General features: G+C 51.2%; 3 protein-coding genes across 3 annotated transcripts; 2 read left to right on the top strand and 1 right to left on the bottom strand.

Annotated features, from left to right (window-relative positions):
• Nucleotides 1-18: 18 nt before the first annotated feature.
• On the bottom strand, nt 19-1815 carry BJX67DRAFT_366039 (uncharacterized protein). Its single transcript, XM_071030338.1, has 2 exons — nt 268-1815; nt 19-211 (listed from the first exon to the last, which is right to left on the bottom strand). The coding sequence occupies exon 1, from the start codon at nt 1069-1071 to the stop codon at nt 451-453; it is 621 nt and encodes a 206-aa protein (XP_070881539.1). The 5' UTR covers nt 1072-1815; the 3' UTR covers nt 19-211; nt 268-450.
• Nucleotides 1816-5274: 3459 nt separating this feature from the next.
• Nucleotides 5275-7159, top strand: BJX67DRAFT_294862 (lytic polysaccharide monooxygenase AA11 family protein). Its single transcript, XM_071026864.1, has one exon. It carries the CDS (start codon nt 5529-5531, stop codon nt 6717-6719), a length of 1191 nt encoding a protein of 396 aa, XP_070881538.1. The 5' UTR covers nt 5275-5528; the 3' UTR covers nt 6720-7159.
• Nucleotides 7160-10318: 3159 nt separating this feature from the next.
• BJX67DRAFT_295253 (60S ribosomal protein uL4) lies at nt 10319-12180 on the top strand. The gene is made up of 5 exons (XM_071026867.1): nt 10319-10504; nt 10610-10704; nt 10772-10922; nt 10978-11743; nt 11815-12180. The coding sequence occupies exons 1-4, from the start codon at nt 10395-10397 to the stop codon at nt 11738-11740; spliced, it is 1119 nt and encodes a 372-aa protein (XP_070881537.1). The 5' UTR covers nt 10319-10394; the 3' UTR covers nt 11741-11743; nt 11815-12180.
• Nucleotides 12181-14338: the final 2158 nt, after the last annotated feature.

The following is a 14338-nucleotide window of genomic DNA, read 5'->3' as shown; positions in this document are numbered from 1 at the left end:
TAAGTGAACATCTTTCGATTGCGATATGTTGCCTATGGAAAATATTGAAAACGCCTCCCTGAAATAGAATAGAAGAAATTCGAAACCGCCGGAAGCAAATCGAATGCGATCTCGCCAACTTGGGATTCAATCAGTCTTCGTCTTCCAAATCCAACTCTAGCTTGTGGTAGAGCCGTTGGTAATTCCTCAACGCTAGTTCTTTCCTGTGCTGGTGCGTGCCTGGTCTCTCGCGTCCTCGGCATCACACAGCTCAATTCGCGTCTGCAGAACCGTTCTCCTTGATGCAAGCTCACCAGTCACTCTCAGGCACGGCGCAAGATCTGGCAGCAGTAGTGGAAGGAGAGGTATCGGGCAGCCGGGTGGAAACTAGTTCTAAACTCGAGCCCTTTACCATCAAGGTCTCTCCATGTGGTTTTGAATACTAATTCTGCGTCAATGCGAGACTGCGTCCTACCATAGCGGGGTCTTGAAGGGCGTCTGTGAGGAGTGGGGCATTGTTTGATAGGTGAATTCGTCCCGCTGAATGAGAACCGCCACATCGGATAACTTGTGGCGCTCTAAGATAGTTACTACCTTCTCGCGTACATGGCGCCAGCCCCTGTCGTCGGATGTGGGCTTGACCGTGATAAACACGGTTGTGGTATGTTCAAGATGGTTGGCGGTTTTTCCAATTCGGAAACACCCCAAAGTTGTCCACTCACGCAAGTTGTTCTCCCTTAGTATCTCGGTTCTTACCGTGTCCCAAAGGCCAAGTATGCGGTTGGTCGGCCGAACTGGCGAAAATCGAAGTGGATCGAAAGGTGTTGGGTCGGCTATTTCAACACAGATTCCCTTAAAACCCTTGCTTTCGAGGTGTCGCAGCAGCCTCCCGGCGGTTGCGAGCCACGTCGGATCGATGTTTAGCGTTGTTGCAAGTATCAAGAGAGTCAAGACTGGAGTGGACTCGGGATCGTTTTTCGATTGTCTGCCACAAAACTGGATGTCCTCCATCGTGATGATAGCCTCGCGCAGGATGCGGAAAGTATCGTTCATCACTTGAATGCTGTCCTCGATGAGCTGATGATAGTACATATGGTCATGAGGGATCTGAATTGTATAGACAGGGATTGAACAGATGTAGGATCCGCCAACTCGGAGGTCCTCGTCTACGAAGCCATCGGAGGCGGGACCAGAGCTCGAGTCACGCGAAGATCTTTTACTGCGCCTGTGGCGCCCATCGGGAGACGGTGCAGCCCCAGTAAGATGGACTCGTGGTCCGGCGACGGCTTCATTCCGCACGGGATCCAGTGGAGCTGAAGGACTGTACTGTCGTTTGTTGACATATCGCTCGCGCTTTGATGTTTCTGGGGATCTGATAATAAAGGCGGGATAGTTGGAAGATGTGGGAAGTAATGATCACTGATGGTAGAAAGGTGTAGAGTGTTGGAGGAAGATGTAGGGAGTAATGTGATGTTAGAAAAGTATAGAGATTTGTAGTAAGGAAGAATATGGATTGGAAAGTTCGCACAGAATCCAGACTGATATAGACCAGAGACTGGAACGAAGTGAATGTGAATGAGTCACATTTGACTTTCAGCAGCAATAGCTTTGAAAGTCTACGATGCCCTTTATTCATTGTCATACAATCTATATTTGTTGTGATAGAAGGCAAGGGAAGTATTCGCCCATCCATGAATAATAGCCTAGTGGTGGTTCCGTGTCCGTAGCAGTGGACACGGAATAAGGGAGAGAGCCGGGTCCTAGAATATTCTTGCTTTAGCTCTGACTTTCTTGATCCATGTTCAAAGGCACTACTCAGGGATAAGTAAGAACAGCATTCTGAATTTTGCCAGCTGGCTATGTCGGGTGAATGTGTGTTTTATTCACATAAGTCATTCTAAGGAAATCCTGCTCAACCCTCTCATCTTATCTTCAGCACAGATTTGCTGAGAAGCCTGAAAATCATTGTGGCACATTCGTCAAGAAGGTTCAAGGTCCAGTCCTGGGGTAGAATACTCACGGTCTATATCTAGACAACCTTGGAAAGCGCTATTTAGGACTATTCAGACCAAACTAAGGAAAAGGTAAGGAAAAGACAAGCCACCACCAAATTTACTATTGCCTTGGCGGTTGTGAGCTTCGCTGCTTGACCAGGCCGACTTATGACCTCGGGCGAGTTCATTTTGACAGAAACCTCGTGGGAGAAGAAAGAAGCAGCAAGGTCCATCCTCCCTCATGCATGTACTTCCACCGCACAGAGCATACAGCTGATATTGTAGATTGTATGTACTCTATATTATTCCACAAGCTAGTCCAGCCCTGTTGTTGCGCGGCTCGTCGTAGGGGTGCTTGGATCTGGATGGAGCCGTTTGGGGATATACAAACGGTCTATTTACATCATCAACATGTGAGGACTTCAATCGGACTGAGCCATGCAACACGAGCTGCTGTTCATCGATATACTCCATATAGTGTGGTTGAATCAAAGTCGTTCCACATCCGAGAAGGACGACTGTGACGCCCTTTTGCCTCACGGGAGACAATGTAGTCTAACTGCAAACGTATTATATGATTATCTGGGACGAATTATGATGAGATACTGGCGGACAGTTCCGGCCGAGCCGACAATGTCGAAGAGGCAGAACTATTGTATAACTTTCATTGAACCTCTCAAAGCCCACCAAACAAGCGGGATATTGCGAAGGCCGTCAGCTTGATTCAGAGGAGATGGCGTGCAGTCGAACTATTGCTGCTTAGCTCTTGACTGTTCAGACTAAGTACGGTATCTCCGCTTACAAGAATGTTTTCCCGACGGAGATGAACGTCTTCGAATGCCCCAGTCCGCTGTGCCTTACAGGGAGAGATGCCAGGAGTGGGAATTCCACCAAACTTCCGCAAAAGGGAGAATCGGGCTCCGCTTCTTGCCCAGGGGGAGCTGCCACTTGAGCTCATGATGGCTTCCTCTGAGTATGACAGGGTCGGCCGTGCAAATCATGAGGGGGCTCTGAAACCTAGACTCTTTTGAAGTAGGCTCGTGGCTCAGTGATTGCACCGGCTCGACCGATCTCGACAAAGGAAATGAATTCCAAGCATTGCCGAACCATCCCGTTGTGCTCTTTACTGCCCTTACTCATTGAACGTCATCAAGTGTGCGGCAGAGCAGATGACTTCGTGAAGCTCGTCGTGGCGAAGGTTTCCTTCCCGAACAAATGACCGTTCGCAACATGAGAAGCCAGATGATTCGGGTAGCCGAGGCCTGGTGCAACCGAGATTGACTAATTGATGCCTTTCTGGATGCAAGGTGTGCCAGTTTTCGGTGTGTCGACCACTTCCAAGAATGCGGGGATGGAATCAATCTGAAACACAAAGTCAACCAGATTTGCGAGCCCGTGGATCAATGTAACAGCAACCGACGGTCTAATTCCTGGGTCACTGGCGAGGGACCTGTTGGCGGCCCTCTCGAATCACGTCCAGAGTTTGGCTCGAATGCGGAGAAGAGAGCCGTGGGTGGTCAAATGCTGGGATAGGAACTTCGGACCCCAAAGCGAGGCGATCAGGTACCATCCAGACCAAGGTTTGGGCCCTGGAACAAGGTTCGTCTTGCCGCTGTTGATTTCCGCTTCAACACCCCCTCCGAGAGTGATTTCTTCTGGCAAGAAAGCTGGACTGGTGTGTGTTGATGGAAATCCCCGTGATTGGCGTGTTGCCGCGGATTTCTGGGCGTCAAAAGGGACATGTGGACGTCGTGTCCGCCACACACCGAGACCCGCCCAGCGGTGTTGAGCTGAGGAGGCTCGGAGATCCAGCCACGCGAGATCCGCTGAAATTAAATTGCAACTGACCGGAAAATCAAGAAATGTTGTTCAGAAACCACGATGAGACACTGTTCATATTCCTGGTGGCCCGGAGAGAGGCTGAGCAAGGCCGCCAGATCCTGTGAACGGAGCTCTCCGTCCAGAATGCTTGGTGAGGAACCCACCGTGATGAAACAAAAATTCTCCCAGTCTCAAAAGTGTGGTGCCTTCGATGCGACTCCAGCCGGCGATGTCAGTGGCTCGATGAAGATCGCCCCACGTTGAGCGGTCAACATGGAAGTTTTGCTCATCGGATGGATGCCAGCTGCACTGGTGATCGATGGCGTGGGGGAATTTGGTGTCCAGGGCCCGTTTCGAAGGAAGATTTCTCCTTCGTTTGGCATTCGACCCGTCTGAGAGAGGTGATCGGGTCATGTCGACTCAAAGGACATGGAGACAGAGTAAGCCTGGGACAAGGAGATTCTATTGACGCATCACCTTGGGCGAGAGGAAAATCTCTGGAATAGTATCAGGTTGTATACCCAACCACAGACGTGGATATAATTCCTCCACGACGAGGTCTGCCAATGTAACTCAGGAGCTGACTTCCCAGTTTAATCAACAGGTGCTGGCAGCCGAATTTTCTCGCCTCTCCGTCAAGGAGAGTTGCGACCTGGATGCACATTCAAACTTCCGCAGGGCATTGATTGGTGACAGGTCAGTCCATTCCCCAGCCAATCTGAGGTGGAAGAAAGGGTGCTGAACCAGGCACTTGGAGGCCGTGGGGCGGATGGTGCGACAGGCCAAGTCTCAGGATGAAGTCGCCTTCACGGAGAATTTCTCCTCGCCATTCGCACAAAAACACGGCTCACTTCGAACATCAGCAAACCCTTGCACTTTACGATGTAATTACCGGGTGAGACCTCCCTGGTTGGCCGAGATTCTTCACAAGAGGTGGACCGTTGGGATCCTCAGCTTCGGGACTAGCGCCAAATGCAGCTTAGCGAATATCAAATGTGGTCGAATCGAAACCTCAATCTTCCGTTCTTCCTCTTTGCTGGAGTCAGATGGGTCGTCGTGGACATCAATATGGCTGTTTCATCCCCGCCGCGACACATCCATTCGGGATGCATCTCAGGGTCCCTGATGGCCCGCGATTTCCTCCTGGTCCCCCACCTGTCTCGCCCTTGGTCGGCGAGAATCTGGGTCCGTGTGGTTGTGAGATGCCCGATATAAGAACCCCCTTGATGCCAATGCTGCAGGCTCTTCCTTTTTTTTTCTTCACATAACGCTGGAGCGTTCCGATCCTTTCAACTGAACTCGTTCGACAGTTCTTCAGGCTAGTTCCTGTTTCATTCCTTTCTTCTAAACCTTTGGTGGCTTTTGCCTGTGGCAGACACCGACATTCTTTTCTGGACCACGAGAAAGAACAAAGAGATTCATTCCAAGCTCCCGTCAATCTACCAGCTTTCTCTTTCCCTGTTACAACAAGGTATCTTTGCCCGTCACTTCATGTTTACTATACATCGTTTCAAAAATTTATTCTTGCTGTTCATGTGATTCTTATATTATTATGTCTCATTTCAAGATATTTCATGGCCTTCATTGTGCTCTGCTAACTGCTCATCAGACGCAACGTGGTACCCAACAAATCTTTGCATATCCTCTGATTCGTCCGGTACGATCAGAAGACAATCCACTCTTTCAACTGTCGAAACGTATTCAAGTTCCGGAACCCCCAAAGCTTTCCCCAAAATGCTCTCCAAATCAGTTCTTGCGGTCGTCACAGCCCTGGGGGCTTCCATCGTTGAAGCTCACCAGTATATGGTCCAGCCGGTTCCGTACAACTACAATCCTGATAGCTTCAGCAACGCCCCGCTTTCGGCAGACGGGAGCGACTTCCCTTGCAGGAACGCGGGTGATTATTCTGTTGTAACGGAGAACCATATGGCAATTGGCGAATCCCAGGAATTGGCTTTCCTCGGGACTGCTGTGCATGGTGGCGGCTCTTGCCAGGTCAGCATCACCCCCGATCGTGCACCTACCAAGGACACGAAATGGAGTGTTATCAAGTCGATCGAAGGAGGATGCGTCGCCAATGTCGACGAGAACCTTCCAGGCGCTAATAGCAAGACACCCAACCCTTACACGTTCAACTTTACCATTCCCAGTGATGTTGAGCCTGGCAAATACACCATGGCTTATACATGGATCAACCGCATTGGCAACCGTGAAATGTACATGGACTGTGCCCCGATCACTGTTTCTGGCGGCTCTTCTTCAAAGAGATCAGAGACTACGGAGGTTGCCAAGCGATCCCTCGACAACTACCCCGATATGTTCATCGCCAATATCAACGGCTGCAAGACCACAGAAGGCGTGGATATCCGCTACCCTTGCCCTGGTAATGACATTGAGTACCTAGGTGAACCAGCCAACCTTGCGCCCGAGGGCGACAAAGCATGTGAAGGCGCTGCCACCTGGGGAGCCGCTGGCTACACCTGCTCTGCTGGCTCCGGCTCTGGATCTACCCCCGAAGAGCCGCCAACTGAACAACCCACTTCTACAGTCAGCGTCGGAGTCACTGTTGCCGTTCCCGAATACACGCCCGAGCCCACTCAGCCAACGGAACCCAGCCCGGTTGCTCCTACTTCAACGACCGTCGAACCAGCACCCACGTCTGCTGTGCCCGAACCCAGCAGCCCCTCTACTTCCGGCGGCCTTACGGGACCATGCACAGATGAGGGTACTTGGAACTGTATTGGAGGCACCTCATTCCAACGCTGCGCTAGTGGCGTCTGGAGTGAGGTCCAGGCTATGGCCAGTGGTACTGAATGTACTGAAGGCCAGACGAAGGACTTCGCCGTCAAGGCGATCGGGGTCAAGTCTCGTATGTTGAAGGAGAAGCGCTTCCACAGGCGGTCTCACGGCCACATCCACGCGTAAGGGGACTCCATCCGCTGGCTCGGATGGCACGACCTGATGCGTGCTTCCATTCATTTCCATTCGCAGTCTTGTGATGGACCCCTTTTGACCTTCGTTTCATTTCCTGTATTTAACATCTCCTGGCGACGGCGGGTTTGGATTAGCAAGATCTGGAATACATGGCACGGGCGCTAGATACCATATCCAATCTACGAATAGTTTGGATTTCACGATTATTTGAGATACGTACTTGAAACTTGCACGAAACTATGAATCGTAACATTCGTATGGTCGTACGGGAGCTGACAGAAATTCGACCAACGGACGAGCTCTACTGGAATGTCTAAACTAAAGCTGCCCAGGACGACCTATCTGGATTCGATAGAATTTCTCTTCTGATAAACTGCTCCCCCCGAGTCAACTACTCACACACATGAACCTGCATCTCTGCCTCCTGATCAGAATATTTCTCGCATTGCACTGATGTGCATAGGTCACATACAGCAGCGCTAAGCAGGAGCAGTCGAAATACAAACCAATAATCCCCATTCGTCCTCCTCTCGCACGCTTAGAGTTCAAGTTTCACCCTGGAGGAAGGTCGGGGGACAACATGTCGTCAGAAATCTTACTTTCCTCTGACGAATTTAACCGCCGTCTCCTTTTCTCTGGGCCAGTAATACAGCCACGTCCCAGTTTATTCTCGGAGTCTGATCTGCAAGCTTCCAGGTGGGTTGCAGGGTTTGTGATGAATGCCGAATGCTGGGACCCCCACCTGGGCACGCTCGACGTCATATGAGGACTTGCTCGCAGTATGCGGGTGCCGGCGCTTAGAGACTGCAACCATCCTTGTCGGTAACAATGCCATTATTCTTCAGTCTGTGAAGATGATTGACTAGTCTGGTTAGATCTTGAAACACTTTTTTCTCGGGTTTGGATGGGGAGAGCGGCCAATAGGGTGTTGTAGGAATTGTCTGGTATTTACGAGCGATATCCCCGACTGAGGGGATTTATTCAAATTAGATTCGTGAAATGACCTCTGGAAGAGCTGGTCTCCGTGGTACGTAATAAGTTTGAGATGGTCTGTATATTCATTTACTTCTACTAGGAGCAGTATGAAAGTATATTTCTGTACGTCGATCTCATGCTGGACACTTGTAACATGTCTGTCCAAGAAGTCGAGTCTAGGCTGATATATACCGTACATACCAGGCTAGGCAAACAATAAGAGGAACCTTGGAAGCAACGAAGTGTTTCTGAGCTGCCGAGCTGATTTGAGTGTGAGATAAGTAAGACCTGTGTGCCTCAGAATGAGAACCCCCGTATGTGCGGGCAGCTCTCTTGAATTTGTGATGCTTGGTAATGATCATTTTATCTTCAACTTCAAGTTACTCCTACTAGCAACCTTGGAAGCCTACTAGAAGACCGAGCAAAGGGAAAGTACCGAAGCCTCAAACTCCTCTACAATTGGCTGATCTGGTGATAGTAACGCGACGCATACGGCAAGCGCGACACTGCGAGGATGCCTTCCTGGTTTATATTACCCATACCCCCCGGGCCTCCAACGCTCCTTCCTGGATTAGAAACAACGCATCCAGGATTCTACACGTATAAGGAACGGCGGTCGCAGACCGTCGCAGACCTTCGCCACTGACCGACGGAGCGATGCCAGTGATACCAGAAACTGGCGTCGACCGCACGAAAGCCCAGTCATCATGACTCTGCCGCGAGGTTTGGCATCCAAACTCGAAGGGCTTAGCAAGAATACCTATGCTCGGATTCCGAACGTGCCAAGTGTTCCATTTCCGAGTGCTGATTGAAGTCGAGAACTGCGAAATTTTAGAGGTGATCGATTGGGGCAGCGCTCGATGAACGCCGAAAGAGTCCAGGTCGGGATAGCATTTTCGCATCAACGTGGTAAGTAATCGATTGATGCCGATGGAGAATATACCTATCGACGTCAACTTCACATCTAGCTCCAGCTATCTCTCGGAATACTGGCCAGGAATTTTGAATGTAGCACTATGAGGTTCAATATATCAATATATCTTTAACCAAAGGATATGACAGACCCCAAAATTGGAGTCTCTGACTGACGATGGCTTGTATGACTATGTCGTTCTAAATAGGACCTCCACTGAGGAAAAAGAGTTAGCGCGGAAGAGTTGAAAGCACTTGCTGTATATTTTGGTATGTCTCATCCAGGGAATTGGTTCAAAATTGACAGGTTGCTCGTGTTGGCGGATTCTGCAAGAGCCCTCTTAAACCTCAAAGTGAAGAGGAAATAGAACGGGAAGCCAACATGTATACACATGGGGGCATAACCGAGGCCGTTATACAAATCTATTTGGTCACTGTTGCCAGGCAGACGCTTAGAATCTGCCGAGTTAGAGCAGCAAAATGATAATAGCAGTGACAATCCTCTCGGATGCGAGCGATAGGGCTGCTTCATTCGTACATGCCCTCGGTCGATGCCCACACCGTTGCTCACCAGCAGCTCAGTAACCCATGCCGGCCATCCCCCGCCGCATGAGGCAATTTTATCAAACCCACGATGAATGGAGGGACTCGACTAGAGGGTTGGCACAAGGATAGGGCAGCTGATCAAATCTATGGCTGTGAACGGCGGATTATCAGTGACCACACATAATGCCGGCTGGACGCCGCTCCTCCTTGGAGTCACTCGCGTCAGGACATTAGTTGTGCAGACACTTCAACTGGACCGACGGCGTTTATTTGGAATTACTGTCCGTTATTGATCGATCTGTACAGCAATTCTTCTGCAGGTGGGAGATAGAAGGACGCAGTACGTCAACTTCTCGAACGCGATGCTGGTCTACTGGTAGAGGGCAGGAATTCTTAAGAAGCCACCCCATACCAGCTGCTACCCTCAGTTATTGGGATATTAGACCGATGATGAAGCCACACGGCACGGAAATAGTTAGTCTTGTGATCGGAAACTGTCCAGCTCAGCAGCAGTGTCGTATGTTTGTCAGACATTGCTCGCGATGGTTGCCGACTTAGCTTTCTGCGGCCAGCCTCTACCACCTCTTCTGTTGGAAAAGTGTGTCAATTTGGGGCTGAGGCGACCGAAGAAACACGCCTCTATGCATGGCTCTGCCGGGGGTCGTGGTCGCGTGATCTCATTCATGGGAGTCGACATAGAAACCAAGAATACCGGGGGTGCTGCTCCGCTATACACAGCCTAAAGCAAACTGGGGGGTCTCTGACATGGTAGGAATATTGCTTGAGAAGGATGAGTGTAAAGAGGAAGCAGCAACAAACGAAACACAGCCATATCAACGCCCTCTAGGGCTGAGTTCAGACTGCTTTCACGAAAATAGGATTGTAGGATGGATAGGGCGTATATATATGGCTTATAGCAAGGATACCGCATTGCAAATTGTGTCCATCCTTTTGTGAACCCTCGATCTCGAATTGCATCGATTTCGCGCAAGAAAGGAGGAAAGAGAGAGGGCTTCCAGAGGTCGGGGGGTGGAGCGGGGGGAGATATTTCTGCCTGAGGCCTACGCCAAGACCAGCCAGATAAGATCACCCAACCCGGAAGCAGGGCTTAGGGCTTTCCCGCACCCACCACTGGACGGCTGCGAACTAAGCGAAAATTTCCACGAAGCCCTCTGAGAGACTTCGATCCGCAACCTCGAACGACGACATCGACAACCCTCACCGTCGACAACAATGGCGTCTCGTCCTACCGTCTCTATCGCCTCGGCTGAGGGCAAGCCCACCGGGGCTACAGCCCCCCTCCCGGCTGTTTTCACCTCGCCCATCCGTCCTGATATCGTCCAGTATGTGCGACCTTTTGTTTTCAACGCGGGAGGAGGAGATATTTGGATTTCGGAGACAGAATTCGGGGATGGAGGAGAGAAATTGGGCTGACGGTTGCACTATAGGCAGGTTCACACCGGTTTGGCGAAGAACAAGAGGCAACCCTATGCCGTGAGCGAGAAGGCTGGTGAACAGACTTCCGCTGAGTCTTGGGGTACCGGTATGTTTGGATTTGATGGGGTCAATTGACTGGGAATGGGCACTGATTAGGATTTCCACGACTCTAGGCCGTGCTGTCGCTCGTATCCCCCGTGTCTCCGGTGGTGGTACTCATCGCGCCGGTCAGGCTGCCTTCGGTAACCAGTGCCGTTCCGGTCGCATGTTCGCTCCCACCAAGGTGTGGAGGAAGTGGCACCAGAAGGTTAACCAGGGTCAGAGGTATGAAAGAATGGATTCATTCGAGTTGTTGGGACAATAGTAACACGTGCGATAGACGTTTCGCTACTGCCTCTGCCCTGGCTGCTTCCTCCGTCCCGTCCCTCCTCTTCGCCCGTGGCCACCGCATCGCCAATGTCCCCGAGGTTCCTCTCGTTGTCGACTCCAAGACCTTCGAGAACGCCGCTATCACCAAGACCAGGGCCGCTATCGCCCTCCTCCAGGCCCTCGGTGCTGGTCAGGAACTCGTCAAAGTCTCCAAGTCCCGCAAGCTCCGTGCCGGTAAGGGTAAGCTGAGGAACCGCCGCTTCCGCCAGCGCCGCGGTCCCCTGGTCGTCTACAACCCCGAGACCGACGGCAAGGAGCTCGTTCGTGCCTTCCGCAACATTCCCGGCGTTGAGACCTCTTCGGTCTTCTCCCTCAACCTCCTCCAGCTCGCCCCCGGCGGTCACCTCGGCCGCTTCATCGTCTGGACCTCCTCCGCCTTCGAGGCCCTCGACACCGTCTACGGCACCACGACGACCCCCTCCGCCCTCAAGAAGGACTTCCTCCTCCCCTCTAACCTTGTCGCCAACGCCGACCTGGCCCGTCTTATCAACTCTTCTGAAATTCAGTCTGTCCTGCGTGCGCCCAAGGGTGAGGCCCGCACCAAGCGCACCAACGTCCAGAAGAAGAACCCGCTCCGCAACAAGCAGGTTATGCTCCGTCTTAACCCGTACGCTGCTGCGTTCTCAAAGGAGAAGCTCGGCCAGAAGCCTGTTGAGGCCGGCAAGCCTGAGTCCGCCTCTGAGACCTTCCTTAACACTCTTTACGAGGAGTAGATTATGTGTTAAGAGTTAGCCTTTCTCTCTTCTTTTTAGCTGAACGAGTGACAAATGGTTATGGGGGTTTTTACCCAAAGCCCGGCTTCTTTAAAAAATGGTAGCAATATGCAGATAAGGGGACCTGCTAGACCCAATCTTTTCCCTTTTAGCTTCAATAATACACATGAGTAACACGATAATTAATGGGTTGCGGAGTGTAGACAAATCTTTTGTTCAGTCCGATTGCTCTGACAGGAACGATGTCCGGGTCATTTAGTTGATGTTTGCTGGACGGACCGTCCCCATGTATCCGCAATCGAGAGGATTTCGCAGAGACTCGGGATGTTCGCAGCTCACTTGTGCTGATCGACCCCGATGCCAGAGACTGTGTCAACCCGATGATGGTTTCTTTTCGAGGAACCTCGCAAAGACATCTTATTTCAGTCTAGCGTGAACTAACTTTAGAAATTGATTTCTCGTTCTCAATGGACGGTTGTGGCAGGGCTAATATATCAAAATGGCGCTCTTCTTCCAAGGCCGCTTCTTGACCATTCGCGGAAGGGCTTGACCATTTTGCCACTCCGAAATCCCGAAGATCTTTCGTCGAAGTGAGTGCAGGGAATTGCAAGAGAAACTTCCGAATCCCAGCTCCCGAAATCAATCAAGGGATCGCCTTGCCGTCAGCTTGACAAAAATGGGGCTGACGGGGGTCGTCTTCGGAGAAAAAGGCAAAGTGGAAAGGCACTTTCTCCGAGTGGCGATATTCGTCGTTGATGGGATCTCCGCTTCCCGAAATCGAACCTCGCAAGATGGCCCTTCAATAATTATCAAATCGGCTTGTTCTCTCTCGGGCTCGTTCGTCGCCGGTCCTCCGGGAGTGTATGACAGGTGGGGACAGGGCTCTCAGTGGGACAGGGAAGGGGTCGATGGACGGAATCAACCACGAGAGCCACCGAGTGATGGAGCTTGGCTGTGCCGGTTGGGACAATCCCATTATTTTGAGTTTCAAAGCAGACATCCACTTCTTCTTGAGGAGACTCAGCATTCTTGATTGAGCTCAGCGCGGCGCCTTTCCCAATGTTGCGTGGTCGAGCTTGGACTTGGCCCATTGGTCCGTGTCCTGAAGCTTCCTTCGGTTACAACGAAGCGCAAGGAAGTCATATCAACCGTTGATCGATTATGGCGTGGAGCTGCAACCTCTGCTCCGTCCGATCGAGGTTGCATGCTGCAATTCCCGGGAGGTAGGATACGGGCTGCACATTATGAACGGAATTCTCCCGGAAGGCCGAGCAAATACAACGCTTGCAGGGATTGTCGCCTTCCTCTCAGTTAGTTCTGTTGAAGCGCGAAGATGAAGATATTTTGCCTTCTTTGTCAAGGAAAGGGCTTGCCTGGAATTTCCACATCCGTCCCTGTGAGCCCAGACGGGCCTTTACTCAAGAGGTCGAGCTCTAGGATAGGACAACTGTTACATCGGGGTTCCCAAGGTTCGATATTGTTTTCCGGGGGTGGGACTGGGATGAGAGACGAATCGGTGGAGTGGACAACTTGTTCGGACCTTCTCAACTCGAGGCAGTCGATGAGAACCTAGGTATCATTGATGAACTACATAGTACCTACTGAGATTGGGCTTCCCAAAAGGGCAGGCGTATTGGCCGGCGATGGAGAAGTGGAATCGTTCAAGTGAATGTCTCCTGTTCTTGAGGAGGTGGTACGAATCATCCATGCTGATGGAAGTCCCACTCTCTCATTTTCTGCACGTCGATATTGGTCGTACAACTTCGACGCCTTATTGTCCGTTGTATACTTACAGGCTCTGATAGGGGCATCCGTCCATATCTAACCACCTCTGTGGCTGCCTTCAAATAATGTTGAAACTTTGCAAGGCTTGAGAATCGGGACACAAGATTCCAGAACATCGTTTTGGACGTACCACACCTCGGTCGCGTCGTGTCAGTAGAAGCGTCAGTGCGAAGCAAGAATATTTGCGACTCAGAATTAGATGGAGGAAGGGCAGACCGGCGCCTTCCGATGCGGCCTGTGTGGATCCCAGCTCCGTTGGATGCCGAGACTTAAAAGGATGTTGGGGCTAACGCCAGACATAATTATCGTCCAAGAAATGGAAGCGCTTCTGCTCGGTACTTGGGTTGAAACAATGCCGCATGGGAACCCTGTTCGGAAGATATGAGGGAATTCCGAATGGCCCCTGACGATATATTAAGCCCAAGGTAGCTCTAATTTATCCGGTACGCAGAAACAAACAGCACCGATTCACCGAAGCACTCCACCTTCCTTTCGTACCAATGCAAATGAGGCAGCCCAGAATCTCTCACCAAGGATCCTCCTCCACCTTCTCAAAAAGTCACCTCGCCGGTACTGAATTTCAGTCCGTTGCTAAGGACATTGTGTTCGGAGCGAACCGGCTTTGCATGACGGCATGCTGTATCTTTTCCTATAGTTCCCGGCAAACCCTGTGAAATGCCCTCTGTTGGATATCCCTCTCCCTCAGTTCGTAAGAAGACAAGGCACCCTGGCCTCCTCGCTCGTGGTACGAATGTTAACTCGCTGCGGGGCCGTGGACGTTCTTTCGAGCTTCCGCAAGAGGAAAAACAGATC

The sequence above is a fragment of the Aspergillus lucknowensis genome (genome assembly GCF_044049455.1).
Source record: "Aspergillus lucknowensis strain CBS 449.75 chromosome Unknown BJX67scaffold_65, whole genome shotgun sequence".
NCBI lineage: Eukaryota > Fungi > Ascomycota > Eurotiomycetes > Eurotiales > Aspergillaceae > Aspergillus > Aspergillus lucknowensis.
The sequence above is the reverse complement of the archived record's forward strand: the minus strand, read 5'-3'. Positions and strand labels throughout refer to the sequence as shown.